This window comes from Aquila chrysaetos, chromosome 4, assembly GCF_900496995.4.
Source record: "Aquila chrysaetos chrysaetos chromosome 4, bAquChr1.4, whole genome shotgun sequence".
NCBI classification, from domain to species: Eukaryota; Metazoa; Chordata; class Aves; order Accipitriformes; family Accipitridae; genus Aquila; species Aquila chrysaetos.
In genome coordinates this window covers 24,437,490-24,452,957 of record NC_044007.1, presented here as the reverse complement: position 1 = coordinate 24,452,957, position 15,468 = coordinate 24,437,490, and the positions used below count along the sequence as shown (strand labels likewise).

Sequence of the window (15,468 nt, the reverse complement as noted above, 5' to 3'; positions counted from 1 at the left end):
ACCTCAGTTTCTGGAAAAATTATAGCAAAGATCATACTGGGTACTACTGGAAGGCATTTAAAGAACAATGCAATCATCCAGCACAGTCGACATAGGTTCAAAGGGAAAGTCCTGTTTAACTAATTTGATATCCTTCTATGATAAGGTCACCTGCCTAGTGGATGAAGGGAAGGCAGCAGATGCAGGTTTTTTGGATTTTAGTAAGGCTTCTGATGCTGTCCCTCACAGCATCCTTCTGGACAAGTTGTTGTCCTGGTTTCAGCTGGGATAGAGTTAATTGTCTTCCTAGTAGCTGGTACAGTGCTATGTTTTGAGTTCAGTATGAGAAGAATGTTGATAACACACTGATGTCTTCAGTTGTTGCTAAGTAATGTTTAGTCTAAAGTCAAGGATTTTTCAGCTTCTCATGCCCAGCCAGCAAGAAAGCTGGAGGGGCACAAGAAGTTGGCACTGGACACAGCCAGGGCAGCTGACCCAAACTGACCAACGGGGTATTCCATACCATGTAACATCACATCTAGTATAGGAACTGGGGGGGGGGGGGGGATCGCTGCTCGGGGACTAACTAGGCATCAATCGGCAGGTGGTGAGCAATTGCACTGTGCATCATTTGTATATTCCAATCCTTTTATCATTACTACTGTCATTTTATTAGTGTTATCATTATTAGTTTCTTCTTTTCATATTCTATTAAACTGCCTTTATCTCAACCCACGAGTTTTATTTCTTTTACCAATTTTCTCCCCAATCCCATTGGGTGGGGGGGAAGTGAGTGAGCGGCTGCATGGTGCTTAGTTGCTGGCTAGGGTTAAACCATGACAGTTGTTCAGCTGTAGGATGAACAGGTATACAGTGTGCTGGGTGGAGACCTGACTGATGGGCAGGGATCAAAGGGTTGTAGTGAATAGGGCTACATCTGGCTGGGAACCTGTCACCAGTAGTGTTCCTCAGGTTTCAATTCTAGGGCCAGTTCTGTTCAGTATTTTTATCAATCATCTGGATGCAGGAGTTGAATGCACCATTAGTAAATTTGCTGATAATACCAAACTGGGAGGTGCTATTGACTCTCTTGAAGGACAAGAGGCCTTGCATAGCGATCTAGATAGATTGGAGCATTGGGCAATCATCAGTGACATGAAATTTAACAAGTCCAAATGCCAGATTCTGCACCTGGGACAGAGCAACACCAGGCACAAGTATAAATTGGGAGAGGAGTGGTTGGAGAGCAGCCCTGCAGAAAGGGACCTGGGGATGCTGGTCGACAGCAGGCTCAGTATGAGTCAGCAGTGTGCCCTGGCAGCCAAGAGGGCAAACCACATCCTGGAGTGCATCAAACACAGCACGACCAGCCGGTCAAAAGAGGCAATTATTCCGCTGTACACAGTGTTGGTACAGCCTCACCTCGAGTAGCTTGTGCACTTCTGGGCCCCACAATTTAAGAATGATGTGAAGGTCCTTGAATGTGTCCAGAGGAGGGCAACAAAGCTGTGAAAGGGCTAGAAGGCATGTCCTATGAGGTGCAGCTAAGGACTCTGGGTTTGTCTAGTTGGGAGAAAAGGAGGCTGAGGGGCGACCTCATTGCTCTACAACTTTCTGAGGAGGGGAAGTGGAAAGGGAGGTGCTGATCTCTTCTCCCTGGTATCCAGGGATAGGATGTATGGGAATAGTTCAAAGCTGCAGCAGGGGAGGTTTAGACTTGACATTAGGAAGCATTTCTTTACTGGGAGGGTGGTCAAACACTGGAACAGGCTTCCTAGAGAGGTGGTCGATGCCCCAAGCCTGTCAGTGTTTAAGAGGCAGTTGGACAAGGCTCTCAATAACATCCTCGAACTTTTGGTCAGCCTGCAAGTGGTCAGGAGGTTGGACCGGATGATTGTTGTAGGTCCCTTCCAACTGAAATATTCTATTCTGTTCTATTCTATTTTTTCCCCTGTGATGAGCATAGCAGTTAACACCATTTGGATTTTACAATGCATTCCATCATTCTAAACTTGTATTAAAAGGACGTATTCCTGAAGATACATTACCTAAATGCATCAGTGGCTTATGTCTTCATATATACAAGAGATGAAAAACCTGTTTTGTTGGGAAATATATAACACACTTTTTTATTTTTAAACACAACAAAACACAATGTATAGTTCTTCTTTACATCATGTAGAGACTAGATGGCCCATAAACTAATGTAAGCCTGATGCAATTTGGGGGAATAGATGAGGCAGATACACTTTTTGAGCCAAGCAATTGTTAGAGGCAACAAGGAACCAAAGTATACAAAAACAGATCCAAAGCTTCTCCAATTATTCACAAAGTCTTACAAAACCACAAAGAAACTCTTAAAATCCATATCAGAATACTTCCTATTTATGTCTCCTCCCTTCTTTACCCTAAACCACAGGCTCTCCTCATAAGGATAGTTAAAAGTCACTACGTAGGTAGTGTAGTGCCTGTGTCCCTGCAAGTGACATTCAACTTACAAGGGAAACAGGTAAGTACAGAATCAGCCCATAATACACCTTGTCATAGCACACAACTTGCCATCTACTTAATATCCAGTATTCTCTAGTTCTAACAGTAGTTTGATGTTGACATACAAGCAGTGCCATTGATAACTACCACACAGAACAATTAAAAGAAACAAAATTATTTAGTATTTTAATACTAGGAATATGTTACAGTCAATGTTGCTATCCTGGTCTGGATGTATGGTTCTTATACCATACTAATCCTGATCAAACCATATAGGTATTACGTTTCCTGTTAAAACAGTTGGTTTATTTTATTCTAAGCTTTTAAACACACAGCATCATTCTTCCACCAGTATAGCATGCTCTATACCTTGCACCTTAGTATAACTTCAGTCATTATCTTTCTACCTTGTTTCTGATTTCCAGTTGTGTCAAGATCCTCATTTAAAATCCTGTGGAACGTTTATCTGCTTGATATCTTTGGCTAGTTCTAATTCTGTATGCTGTGTCCCTTTGATGGGTTGGTGCTACCCTCTAAATACGAGTCAGCCATGAAGCAGCTTCAAATCCTTCATCATCAAAACCATATGCAAGTCATATATAAAAATGAATATGAATCATAAAGGTGAACAACTACATAAAAACATTAGCCATGAAGCCAATCTTTAAAATGGAAATTTGGAGCAAAGCAGATCGTAGCAAATCCACATGTTCCACATCTATTAGGAGACCAGCTAATCCACATATTTATGTCTAACTGGCTATGGATGCCATGCATAAGGGAGACTTAAGGGTGCATTTATACAGTCTATCACATACTACCTAATCCATGCAGCTGTTGGGACAACTCATCTACAGGTTCTCTGCTCACAGTCATTCTCCTCCCTGAGGGTGCCTGTGAAGGGGTCTGGGTCAGCTGTATTGCTTTAACTGCTAAGTCCATTCCCAGCTGCTCTTTTACACTAAGTAATACATGCATATTAAGCCTGATGCTTCCAGGAAGTATGAGATTACTGCATCTAAACAGTCTGATTAGGTCAAGCACACTGGGTAAGTCCACTCTCAGCAAATAAAGGTGCCATGGTATAATCATTCTTCCATCAGAAGCTATGAAGCTCGAACATCACTGATCTTATCATAATCACATACCTCAGTCTTCATTTATGTAAGGACAAGGCTGGACTTAAAAATAGGCTGAGATGCAGGAGAGACGAGCAAGCGAGCAGGAAAGAAGACATGACAGTTACTGCAATACCCATCCCGCTTGTAATATTTGAAGTATAACTTATGAATTAAGACAGAAAGCTTCAGAGGAATAAAGAGTTGTTATGGTTGCAACTCTAGCCTGAAGTCAACATTAGATTCTGGTTCCCACCGCCTGCTACAAACTTCAGCAAGACTACAGTCTCCTGAAGCCGCTTTCCTTGAGCTTCACTTTCAGAGCAATTACATTTCAGACTTCTTTTTTTAAAGCAGATCTGCATGTTCTGTGTGGAGACATTGCTCTTCAAACAAAGTCACAGCCTATGTCTTGAGTGAGATACCAGATCATGACATCTAAATTACTTATGATGACAAGGTTTGGTCTAAGACTTTCAGTAATAGTCTCAAACTAATAGAGATAATCCCTTCTTCCTCCTATATTTTAACTAAGGGGACATCTCAATATTACGGTAATGGATGGAATAAGAACTCACTACCATTGCAGAATTACCAGTTTTACTGAAGTATAACAACTTAGGCATAGGATCATATGAAGGAAGTGAGGCAGCAAGGTCCATTCTTCTTACTGAGCCCAAGTCATGCTGCACATAAAATAACTTTTGTTTCTTGAATATAATATGCAACAGACCCCATCTTTTCTTCTCCTTAAATTAGCATTTTTATACAGGATAATTCAAGATAGTGCTAACAAATCAGTCTCTTCTACCTGTAGTTTGAAATTACTATAGCCTAGCAGCAACACAAGATTATCTAAAATGTATCTAGTGGCTTGCATGGAAAACTATTTCAGGAAACCTCAAGCATCTCCCATGGTCACATGCTCAACGTTAGCAAGCACTAATAAGTACACATAGAGAGACCAAGAACTGATTAGAATATGGAAGTCAGACTTCTTAGCCCTTGTTCTTCACTACCAAGTTCCAGCTTGCTATAAGACATATCTATGAAGTACTAAGCTGGCTAACCAGATGTTGAGCACAACCTTGGAAGTAATGCAGAACAGTACAGAGCCTCTTCAGCACTGTACTAAGTACAGGTAACATGGGAAAACAGATTTTAACTATGATTCAGTAGCACAATGACGTGCATTTGTCATGTCTACACACAGTTGTGATCAATTTAGTTAGTTTCATTCTTCAAATCCCTTTTTGACAAAGCACTGTGAATAAGGTCAAGAACCTCAATGGAAGATGGAAGTCCTAACCACAGGTCAGTTAAAACAATACAACCACATGCCTTTCAAACAGGAAACACTTGAGTTGTCACTATCTAGAAACAACTTTACCATTATATAAAACATATTTACAAATAGATCAGTTGGCTCACAATCTACACACCTGTTCACACCATCCCCATTGGCCCTGACAGCATCACCAAGGGAGATCACCTTGGTGATCATCACCTTGAATAATCTGTATTAAGTGAACAAGGGTCAGAGTGGTGGTCTTCTTGATCCTGCCAGACAAGGGGAAAGCCTCAAGAAGAAGCAGGTGCATCTGCAGATCACCACCTTCCAGCACGCCTGCTAACAACAGCAAAGCATTAGTGGTTTTATGAACACAGGATCCTCAAAGGAATGAGAGCTACTGGGGAGAAACAGGATATACCTGACAAAGGAGGTCAAGAGTATCTTTGCCAACAGGCTTGCTAACCTAGTGAGAAGACCTTTAAACAAGGTTCACCAGTGAACAGAAACCAAAGCCTTCAGGTAAGTGGAGGAACAGAGAATGGGGAAACACATATTGGACAGGATTCCAGAAGAGGTTTTCTCACTCCCTTTAAGAGAAAGTAGGACAGACAGGGGTACATCTGAAACCCTGTGTACAAAAGTATACAGCCTGTGATGCAAACAGGAAGAACTGCCAGCCTATGCACAGCTGCAGAGCTATGTCGTCACCAGAATTAGACACAGTGGGATAGCTCACACAGCCAGCATACTGTGAGAGATGGATGCAGGCTCCTCACAAGCAACAAGCAGGAAGGATAGGCAGGGTTGAGCTCTACACAAACATGCAGCTCTGCTATGGAACACTTACACTTGTTGAGAGTTTATAGGTCACAATCAGAAGGGTAGCCCAAAAGGTGGATGCCATCATGGCATCTGCTGAAAACCACCCAATCAAAAAGGTGAAGTAGATTAAGTCATCCTCAGCACTGGAAAAAGCCTCCAATCATAGGCCACTGTTCGCGGGGCTGGGGGGGGGGGGGGGGGGGGGCGGTGTCAACCACCTCAATACCGCTTGAGAGGGCAACATGACAGGGTACAAAAAAACCCCAGGAGTGAGCAGTAATAATTTTTACTGCAGGTGCTGTACAGGCCCACTACAGGAGGCGTTCCACTAGACCAGCTACTCATGGAGTATAGTAAGAATTCCTCAGGGATGGCAGAGGCAGCTTTGGCAAGTGACTGTGAGATAGTGGAGATTATGTTATGGAGGGAAGTGACAAAAGCAAGTAGCAGAACCAGATTTCCAGATAGCAAGCCTCAGCTTGTTAAAGGAACTACTAAGTGGGATCCCAGGGCATGCTGCCCTAAAGGGCAATGGAACCTCGAGGAGCTAGTTGAGCATTAAGGGCAACCTCCTCAAAGCATGAAAACAGTCCTTCCTGACATGCAAGGTAAAGAGCAAGCACAGCAGGAGGCCATCCTGAGTGAACTAGGAATTCCTGACTGAGCTAAAGTGCAAAAGCCAAAGCTTATAAAGAGCAAGATACTAAGGAGTGGAATTAGGAAGGACAAGGCTAGGTTGGATTTGAAACTGGACAGCAATACAGAGGATAGCAAAAAGAGCTTGTATTGGTCTCTGTGCAGAAGAAGAGAAAGAAAAGAAAAAAAAAAACACACAAGAAAAAGTGTTGGCCTGCTGCTACATGGGGTGGTCAATCTATTGACAAAAGATGTAGAAGTGTCCTAAGCATCTTCTTTGCATCAGTCTTTAGTAGGGTTTCTCTGGGTCTCAGCTGTCTCTGCCTAGTAGCAGAGTGGAATGAGTTAGCAATTACTCTAGTAAATTGGACAAATACAAGTCCACGGGAGCAGACGAGACACATCCAAAGGTGCCAAGGAGCTGGCTAATGCCAACTGAAGGCTACTTCTTATCAGCTTTAAAAAGTTACAGCAATCAGGGGATCTCCCTTATGACACCATCTTCAAGAAGGGGAAGGAGAATGATCTGAGGAATTACAGGCTTCCAGCTTATCCTCAGTCCCCAGGATATTATGGAGCGAATCCCCATAGAAGCTATTTCTAGACACACAAAGGGTAAAAAGGTGATCGGAAACAGCCAGCACAAGTTGACCAGAAGGAAGTTATGCCAAATTAACCTGGCCACTTTACTATGAGGATGAAGAGAGAGCTGAGGATGTCATTTAGTTTGACTTTACAAAGCCTGTTGACAGTCTCCAACAATATCTTTTAGCCCAATCTGGGGAATCAGAGAAGATGTGGAAGAACAACTGGCTGGACTGCCAGGCTCAATGGTGGTTCAAAATGTAACCAACAGCCAGCTGTAAGTGATATTCCTCAGAGGTTGACACTAGGGTGAATACTCCCAACATCTTCATCAACAACCTGAACAGTGAGCTGGAATACACCCCCATCATGTTTGTGGATGACATGAAACAGGCGGGAAGCCATCAATACACTAAAAGGCAGGGCTGCCACTCAGAGGGACCTCAACGAACTGGAGGAAGTAAGGTGACAACAAACTTGGAAGTTCAACAAAGGCAGAGTCCCACACCTAGGACAGAAGAACCCCATGCCATGAACAGTATGGGCTGAGGATCAATAAGGCAGGTAGCGTTCCTATAGGAAAGGTTCTGCAGATGAGCTGAACATGGGTCAGCAATATAACCTCACAGTAGGGAAGGCTCACCATATATTGGTCTTCATTAGGAAAGCACAGTCAGCAAGTCAGGTCAAGTAAATATTCCCCTTTATTTAGCACTTGTAAAGCCAAATCTGGAACACTGTGCACAGTTTCAGGCTACTATAAAAGAAATGCTGACAAACTGGAGAGTCCAGCAGTAGAGGCTAGAGCACATGACGTACCAAGTTGACAGAGCAAGGTTTGCCTTGTCTGAAGAAGAGTGGATATTTTCAATGCATTTTTAAACAATCTGAAGGGGGGATAACAAAAAAAAAAAAAAATCCTCACAGAGGCAGACATTTCTCAGAGTGGCAGAGAAAAAGGGGAATGGGCAACAGTCACAAATTGTCACAAAGGAAGTTCAGTTAGATACAAGAAGTTCACAGGGCTGCAGAGAGAGATGTTGAATCTCCCCCTTTTCAGATTTTCAAAACTCAGCTGAACAAGGTCCTGATCAACCTAATCAAGCTTCTAAGTTCACCTTCCTTGGAACAGGAAATTCAACTAGCTGACTTCCAGAAGTCCCTTCCAAATTAAAATTATCACTTATTTCAAATCAGTGGCACACTGTTCACCTCCTTCCTCACCAGCTCTAAACTAAACATCCAATTTCAACAGAGTAACCTTTCTTTTACCTGCAGTTTTCTTACATTTCCTCCACTTCCTCACCACAATAATATACAGCAATAAATCCATCCCAACCTTAAACACAGAATCTTTTATTGTAAAATAAAATATATATGGAAGAAGGATATGTCGTTCTAACCTTAATGAAACTTGGCTTAATTCCTTAGATTGAGACAAATTTTACTGCACAGATTAGAATTTTATATGCGGAGAGGTTGACTCAAACTGCAAAGACATTAACAATTCAGCTGATATTTCTGGCTCTCCAAGGCAAACAACAATGGGGTTCTTTGAGGGGAAAGAGCATTGTGGGGAGGCAATAAGGTTAAACTTCCACCCTTTAGTATAACAGGAATAAGACCTTGTGAGTGTTTTGTGACGCGAGGTGTATATGGGGTACCAATACAGGACTGACCTGATTAAACATTCATTTAAACAGCTACCTCTGATTGGAACATATTAGTATAAATTTCTTCGTATTCTATGTTTACATGGTCATTTTATTGTTTCAGCAACTTAAAACTGGCATTACCGAAAATTATATAAAAGAGGGGAAAAAAAGCTGTTGTTTACATTAAGTAATTCTAACAATCTTTTCTTTGAAAAATCTTTACCGGCTCAAATTGAAAAAATAAGTAACTGACTTCAAACCATGGATGCAACTTCTGCCATTCTCCTCAAATCTCCCCAAATTTGCCTCCTGAAACTTAGCGGAGGGCAGGGAGGGAAAGGAGATCTGGTTAATACGCAACTAGACAGTCTGTACAGATCAGAAAGAACATGAAAATTCTATCCCACCCCTCAACATATTATAGCCTCTCTCAGCTTTTAGCAGTGACCCAACTGCAGAAAGAGATCAGCAGCAAATACAAACATTGTGAAACCCAGCAAATACAGCCATTAGAACTGAAGTAGTATTTTGTAAGCTTTCTTCCAAGAAGCACACTTCAAAAACAGAAAGTCAGTGAATTACATGATGCTACACATTTTGTCATTACGTGGCTACCAACAGTTTTAAGACTGTGCGCAAAATGATCTCCAACATTTTGTGCACCTACCTTGGGTAATCTAGGTGGGAAGCTACAGAAATCATCCAGGAAGCTAATTCTCCTTAGAACTGACCTGTAGATGTTCATAGCGATAAATACTGTTGTTAACTAGTCAGATATTTTAATGGAAAGATGAAGGTCAGATAAAGTTTGGGGAAAGATAATTCTGTCTTCAGAGCAACTCTTTTAGTATCTTGCATATTAACACCAGACTTCAGATTATATACTATTTTAATAGCATATACAGTGATTCCTCACTGAGTAAGCATGATCCACTAACACTGAGCCCTATAGAAAAAGGGGTAAGAGAGAACAATTAGTGTTTCACACTGCATATGTACCAGGGGATGCTGCACGGCCAATCTTAGTTCTGAAACTTCCCAACTTCTGAATGCCTTTTTGGTGGTCTTATTTGCATGTAATATATACATAGTTATTTTGGAAACAGATGAATAACTGTGTAGCTCTAATTTGCTCTTTTTCATGACAATTAACCAACACATAACATGCATCTTATTTCTGGCACGTAAACAAATACTTTTTTTTCCCTGAGATAAAAACTAATTTTCTCCTATGAGCTAATTTCCAAGCAGATTGATACAGTTTTACTGCAAGGCTGCAAGACAGATCTATCATGTTGAGATTCAGACACCACAACCCATTTTTGAAGGAACCTGCAATGCTACTCTAAAGAACTAAGGAAAAATAATTCCTAAAAATTGAGATAATGCCATCCAGCATTTATGTAAATGTCAATCATTCAAAGTCATAACAAGGATTTTATTAGACAAGCACTGAATAATCTGTGTCACATTGCAGAAGCTAATATAGACTACCTTGGTTTGTAAGGCTAGACAAGGAATATGGCAAGCAGGACATTTGGGATCAAGTTCTTCCCTCCTCTTCCTCAGTCTGGCTGTATAGAAAAGTACTTGAGGAGTCTTGGCCTAAAGACCACTCTCTTCAGAGTAACACAGCTGACTAGAACATTGATTCAATTCACCTCCCAGAAGGCTTATAGACAGAATATGGTCAGCACTATATCCAGGATGGCCTTGTCCACTGCCATAACTTCTGGCCACCAAGATCAGTTAAACCAGTTAGCTAGTGCAGAAGGAATTTCAATCTTTGTGTATGGACTGGCTGGCTATTAATTAATCCATGTGGGCTCACCTGAAGAAGTTGCACTGTGATAGATGCTACTTAAACAAAAAACGTAAGAGTTATTAGGCTTTAGATAACCAATTTACAGCTGCAAATCACATGTACTTTAGTGCAGCAAAGGCCTACAAATTAAAACTATTTTAACTGTGAAATTGCTGAGAAACATGACTGCAAAATAACATTCTTACAAGCAAAGTGCCTTTAGCCCAGAGAGGTAGCAAAGGTCTGCCCTGGACCCCCATGGTAGCATATATAGAAAGCAAAACCAGGAGGACATCCAAACACAGCATCTAGAGATTCAGATATGCTATTCATTTGAATTACTGGAGCTTAAACACATAAAAAAGGTAATTAGCTAAGAAAACATGGCAGGAGATAATCACTAAGAATACACAAGGCAACGTATATGTAACTGATAAATAAACTGGCATGTAAAGGAAGTCATAGTTTAGATACAAGATGCAGGACCTCCGGACCCAACAGCATACCACCTGTACAGCAGTACATTGCTACACTTGTTACTTACAATACTATCCCAAATAAGGTTTTGTCTCATAAACCCACTGCATAGCCACTACGTGGTATGCTACAGCCAACTGAATTTGGTCCCTGAAAGAGACAGGATTAGAATGACTCAGTTAACCATGATTAGTGGATGAGCAAGTGCACCCTAAATTATCAGTAGGGAGGCTGGGTTGCTGGTGTGTCAGTGCTCCCTGATATCTTAATAGCAGCCAGCAGGACTTACAAAGTATTGCTTCACATCGTAATTATCTCATTCTATTGCAAGCTGCCACTGAAAAAGTCAGTCTCATTACTTCTTTTCCTTCCCTATCCCCACTACTCATTTCTCATGTCTCTCTTGCATCAGATCAAGCCCTGTACTGCCACAGTAAGTCCCGAATTAGTTCACAAGGGGGTGGGGAGGATAGACTAGAGAGGAAAAAGTACCCCCATCAAGCTTAGCCAAGATCACCCTGCAGCCACACAACCGCTGCATCTGAGGCATGGAAAAGGCAGGAACACATCAGCCAGGTTGGACAATAACAGCAGAACTCACCTTTCTGGCAGCAACCCACAGTTCGACTGTATAAGATACACGTACCTCCCAAATCAGTCTCTAAAATAAGTGGACAAAACTAGATATACAGCTTTGTTGCCTTGGACTGATGAACACCACACCTCAGATGAGCTAACAGGCATCAATAAGCTTGCTCCAGTGCTGCTGATCTGCCTGGCATGCTGGAAGACTCCAGGGCAGAATTCCAGGAGTCGATTTAACTTCAAAGTAGTAGCTTGGGCCTCTTGGACAAGAACCTGTTCCTGTCAAGCTGAAAAACTCTCTATATAAACAGGCTCCAAACAGTTACTAGACATCTCCTTAACTTTGAATTCTGCTTCCCTCATTTTTGGTCCATTAGAGCAAAGCCCAGTGTTGTTCAGTTTCTAGACAAATAAAACTTTTGAAGAAGTAGGGGAAACACAGATATAGAAAAAGATCAGAAAAGTCTTAGTTTTAGAGATAAGCAACATGGACAAATGCATAGTAATGTTTCCTCCCCAAATATGACGAGGCATCCAACTTTTCCTATGACTTATTTTGATATGATCATAGAATCATTTAGGTTCAAAAAGACCTTTGAGTCCAAATGATGGTCCTAATGACCATTGCATTAAAGTAAGGGTTCTTACTTCAACTCTCTCTTCCTCAGTTTCTTTTCTTTACATATGGAGAAGGAGGAAATAAACTTTTCCTTGGCCCAGCCACAGTCTTCATTCGACAACTTCAGAAAATTACAGAACACATAACCCCTGTGCGTCTGGGCCTATTCAATAAACATTCTGACAAAATAAGAATCAATTCCCTCCTCAATTCCAAGTGAAGACATTTCTTTTTTTTCTTGTGAAAAGTACAGTGAAACCACTTCTTGTTTCCATAAAAAAAAAAAAAAAAAAAAAAAAAAAAATTAAGGTCACCAACAGAACGCTGAAGTACTTTAAACAGCTTCATTCCAGTAACACAGGCACAAGCTTTCCATCACACAGTAGTCTGGGTGATCAGGTCACTACTCCACAAAGAGCAAGAGAATTCAAACAAGCCCAAAACTCTGCCTAAATCTTCCAAAACTTGCAAGACGTAAGCGTGGCAGGAGTTTGTTTTGCTTTTTTTGTTATATGCACCAGAACACCCCCCTATCCTAAGCCAGGATAAAAGTTCTATCTAGCCTGGTAGCTGTCTGAATGTAAGCTCATGACAAGTAAACAGCAATACTTGTCTGCTTCATCTTCCCAGATATCTGAAGCACATGGATTCTCTGCTCCAGCCATTAAATATTTGCATTTAGCCACAGTCATTTTTTCCTGATCTTATTCAATTGCCTTTTGAAAACAAACTTAGCATCTGTAAGATCTTCTGTAACTATACAGTGGACCTCATCATCATGTGTAGAGAAAAAATTTTTGCTTTGGATCTCCTAACACAAGTGATCTCTTGTTGTGTAATAAACAGTAAGATATAGGCATATCTTGTCACCATGTCTCTCCCTCCAGGTACCTCTTCTCAACACAGAAGTATCCTAATCTATTTAATATCCCCTTCTAAAGAAGTATTCTTTACTTCCGATCACCCTTGTCATCTTTCTCTAACTTCCATAGTTCTGTTACTTCCTTGGTACTATTGTAATCTTTGGCAACCACTTTACTTGTTCCGTTATTTCTAAACATTAAGCTGAAGTGCTTATGAACCTGTATATGAAGACTTTGCTTCCCCCACCAAGCCAAATATATCTCTTCACATTTACTTATGCTTTTTATCATCAGTCAGACACTCGGTACCACAAAGCATTTCAAGTCTTTCCCTGTTTTAACTAGTAGGAATATAACCTCTCTTATCAGTATTTCTACCCTCTTTCCCAAAGAGGATAGCACAGACCCACATAGTATTCCCCAAATGACCATTTACTCATACCCTCTTTTTCATATTTAAGCCAAATACCCATCTATGACAGAACTACCCATTTACTCCACCACAGGAGCCTCTGGTGTGGAAGTCTGTCCATAAACCTTTCAGTACGAAGCACATCCAGACCAACTTTACACCAACCAGCATTATTTGTGTGCCCAACAACTCCTTTATAGAACTCTACCAGCCACGCACTGCATGACTTGCCTTTACAAAAAGTATGTTAACTTTACCCTCATTACATGTAACCAGGTATTTATTGATTATTCTATTTCTTATAAGAGAATTTATGCTATTTAATCATATCAACTTTAACCACAAACAGCAGTAGAAGAGTTAGTTTGTCTGATCCTTGGTATGCATTTGCCCTGAGACTCAAACATCTCCCCCTCAAATCTCTAATATCTCTGCTATGTCAATATCCTAAAATTTATATAAGAGAAACTAGATTGCCCAATTTATTTAATATAAATACAAAATATAAATTTTAAATAAAAAATTCTAGCATTTTCTATTGATGCAAACACAAGTTTGCTCCTTATTTTTCTGAATAAGTGGGACTTTTGTTTTGTTTTGTTTTAAATTCTAGACTAGCTTGCACCATTTCTCATTGGAGCTATGACCTTTGGATAATATACAACTGTAAGGACACCAGTTCTAAAGGCTGCAGGAATTCTAGCAATCTCCCATTGGTTTTGGCTCCTCCCGTTATCAGTTCAACATTACAGCAGCCCTGACGCAAGCCACCTTTCCCAAAGAGGCACTCTCTAGTCTGGACATCACCCTCATTTCCTAATAAATCTAATCCTATTTTCCTTTACAACTTACTTTCTAAGCCTAAAGATTGTTTTTCTTTCCTTTTCTTTCCCTCTCTGCTCCCAGGTATGCTGCAAGGAACATTTCAGAGCGTGTTGACAAAATGTACAAGAGCTAGCAAGTAGAGGGTCATCTCACAGTACTTTGTAAAATGCATGCCTTCTGTTACAGCCCACTACTGAAAACAATGGACTCAAAGGAACTCAAGATTATCTGACATCTACAACAAAACATTTTTCAGAGAAACTGTTTCTTAAGTAGAACTAACAAAGCCTGTTTCCTACAGGTTTGCATCCTCCTCTACATTACTGCTGTTATAAGCCCATTAAGGCTCTTCCACACAACCCTCCATTTTGGTTCCCTCTCACATTGCTTAATTGGCATCCCTTCCCCTTTTCATTCCTTAAGTAAGGCCAATTACTTCTCATGCTTCCTAATTACTGAGTGGAATCAAGACAATTCTATGCCTGTTTTCAAACCATGCAGGTACTAAGTGGCCTGCTGACAGACTCTGAGGTGGAAGGGGTAGGGGGAAGAAGGCACACAGTTTTGCCTTGTACAAAGCAGTAATTTTGAAGAAATTTACAGGATGTTCATATTTCAAAATGCATTTTCTTTGGCTGATGATCACTCCACAGAGGAACGGACAAACAGATAATCAGCAACTGCACGACCTTGTTTCCTGGGGAACCAAGGCACAGATACGCCCCTTGGCATCAGCCAAGATCCTGTCTCATAACTCTGACTTTTATTCTGGCTTCCAGTCTTAATTCACAGTTTAATTTTAATAAGTGTTATACATTTTTTGAAAAAACTCACCGTTTTATTACGAAGTCTAATTATGTCCGAAACAGAGCCAGCTCCACAATATTCCATAACAATCCATAGATCTGTGTTCTTAAAATAGCTGCCATAGTACTTGACAACATAGGGGCTAGATGGAAAAAAATAGTTAGATAAATAAATGAATTCTTAGTAGGGAAAGGAAAAAAATCATCATCACAAGTGTCATTAAAAATTACAGTTTGACACACACTAACACAGCTAAAGAGCAAGTGTCATCAAATACATTTTAAAACTGTAATTAGCTTAACCAATGCCTTGTTGGAATGAAGTCTGACTGCTTAATAAAATTATAAAGGCACTACTACATATCTCACAAGCTTTCAGTGATCTACAAATACAGACAGTTTTCTCAAACATTAGTCTTCTGAAACAAAGCTTTGTTTTTCCCTCCTCCAAGGCCTCTCAACTCTCCTCACAAAGTTTTTGGATGTTTCCCTTCTTGA

At 40.7% G+C, this 15,468-nt stretch overlaps 1 protein-coding gene across 2 annotated transcripts in view; it reads right to left on the bottom strand.

The window, feature by feature from the left end:
- Positions 1 to 15,468, bottom strand: part of STK3 (serine/threonine kinase 3) — a 144,711-nt gene that overhangs the window by 117,500 nt on the left and 11,743 nt on the right. For both annotated transcript variants that reach the window (XM_030011546.2, XM_030011545.2), the window contains exon 4: positions 14,999 to 15,113. In XM_030011546.2, coding sequence (XP_029867406.1) covers positions 14,999 to 15,113 — 115 coding nt within the window. The remainder of the gene's footprint in view (positions 1 to 14,998; positions 15,114 to 15,468) is intronic.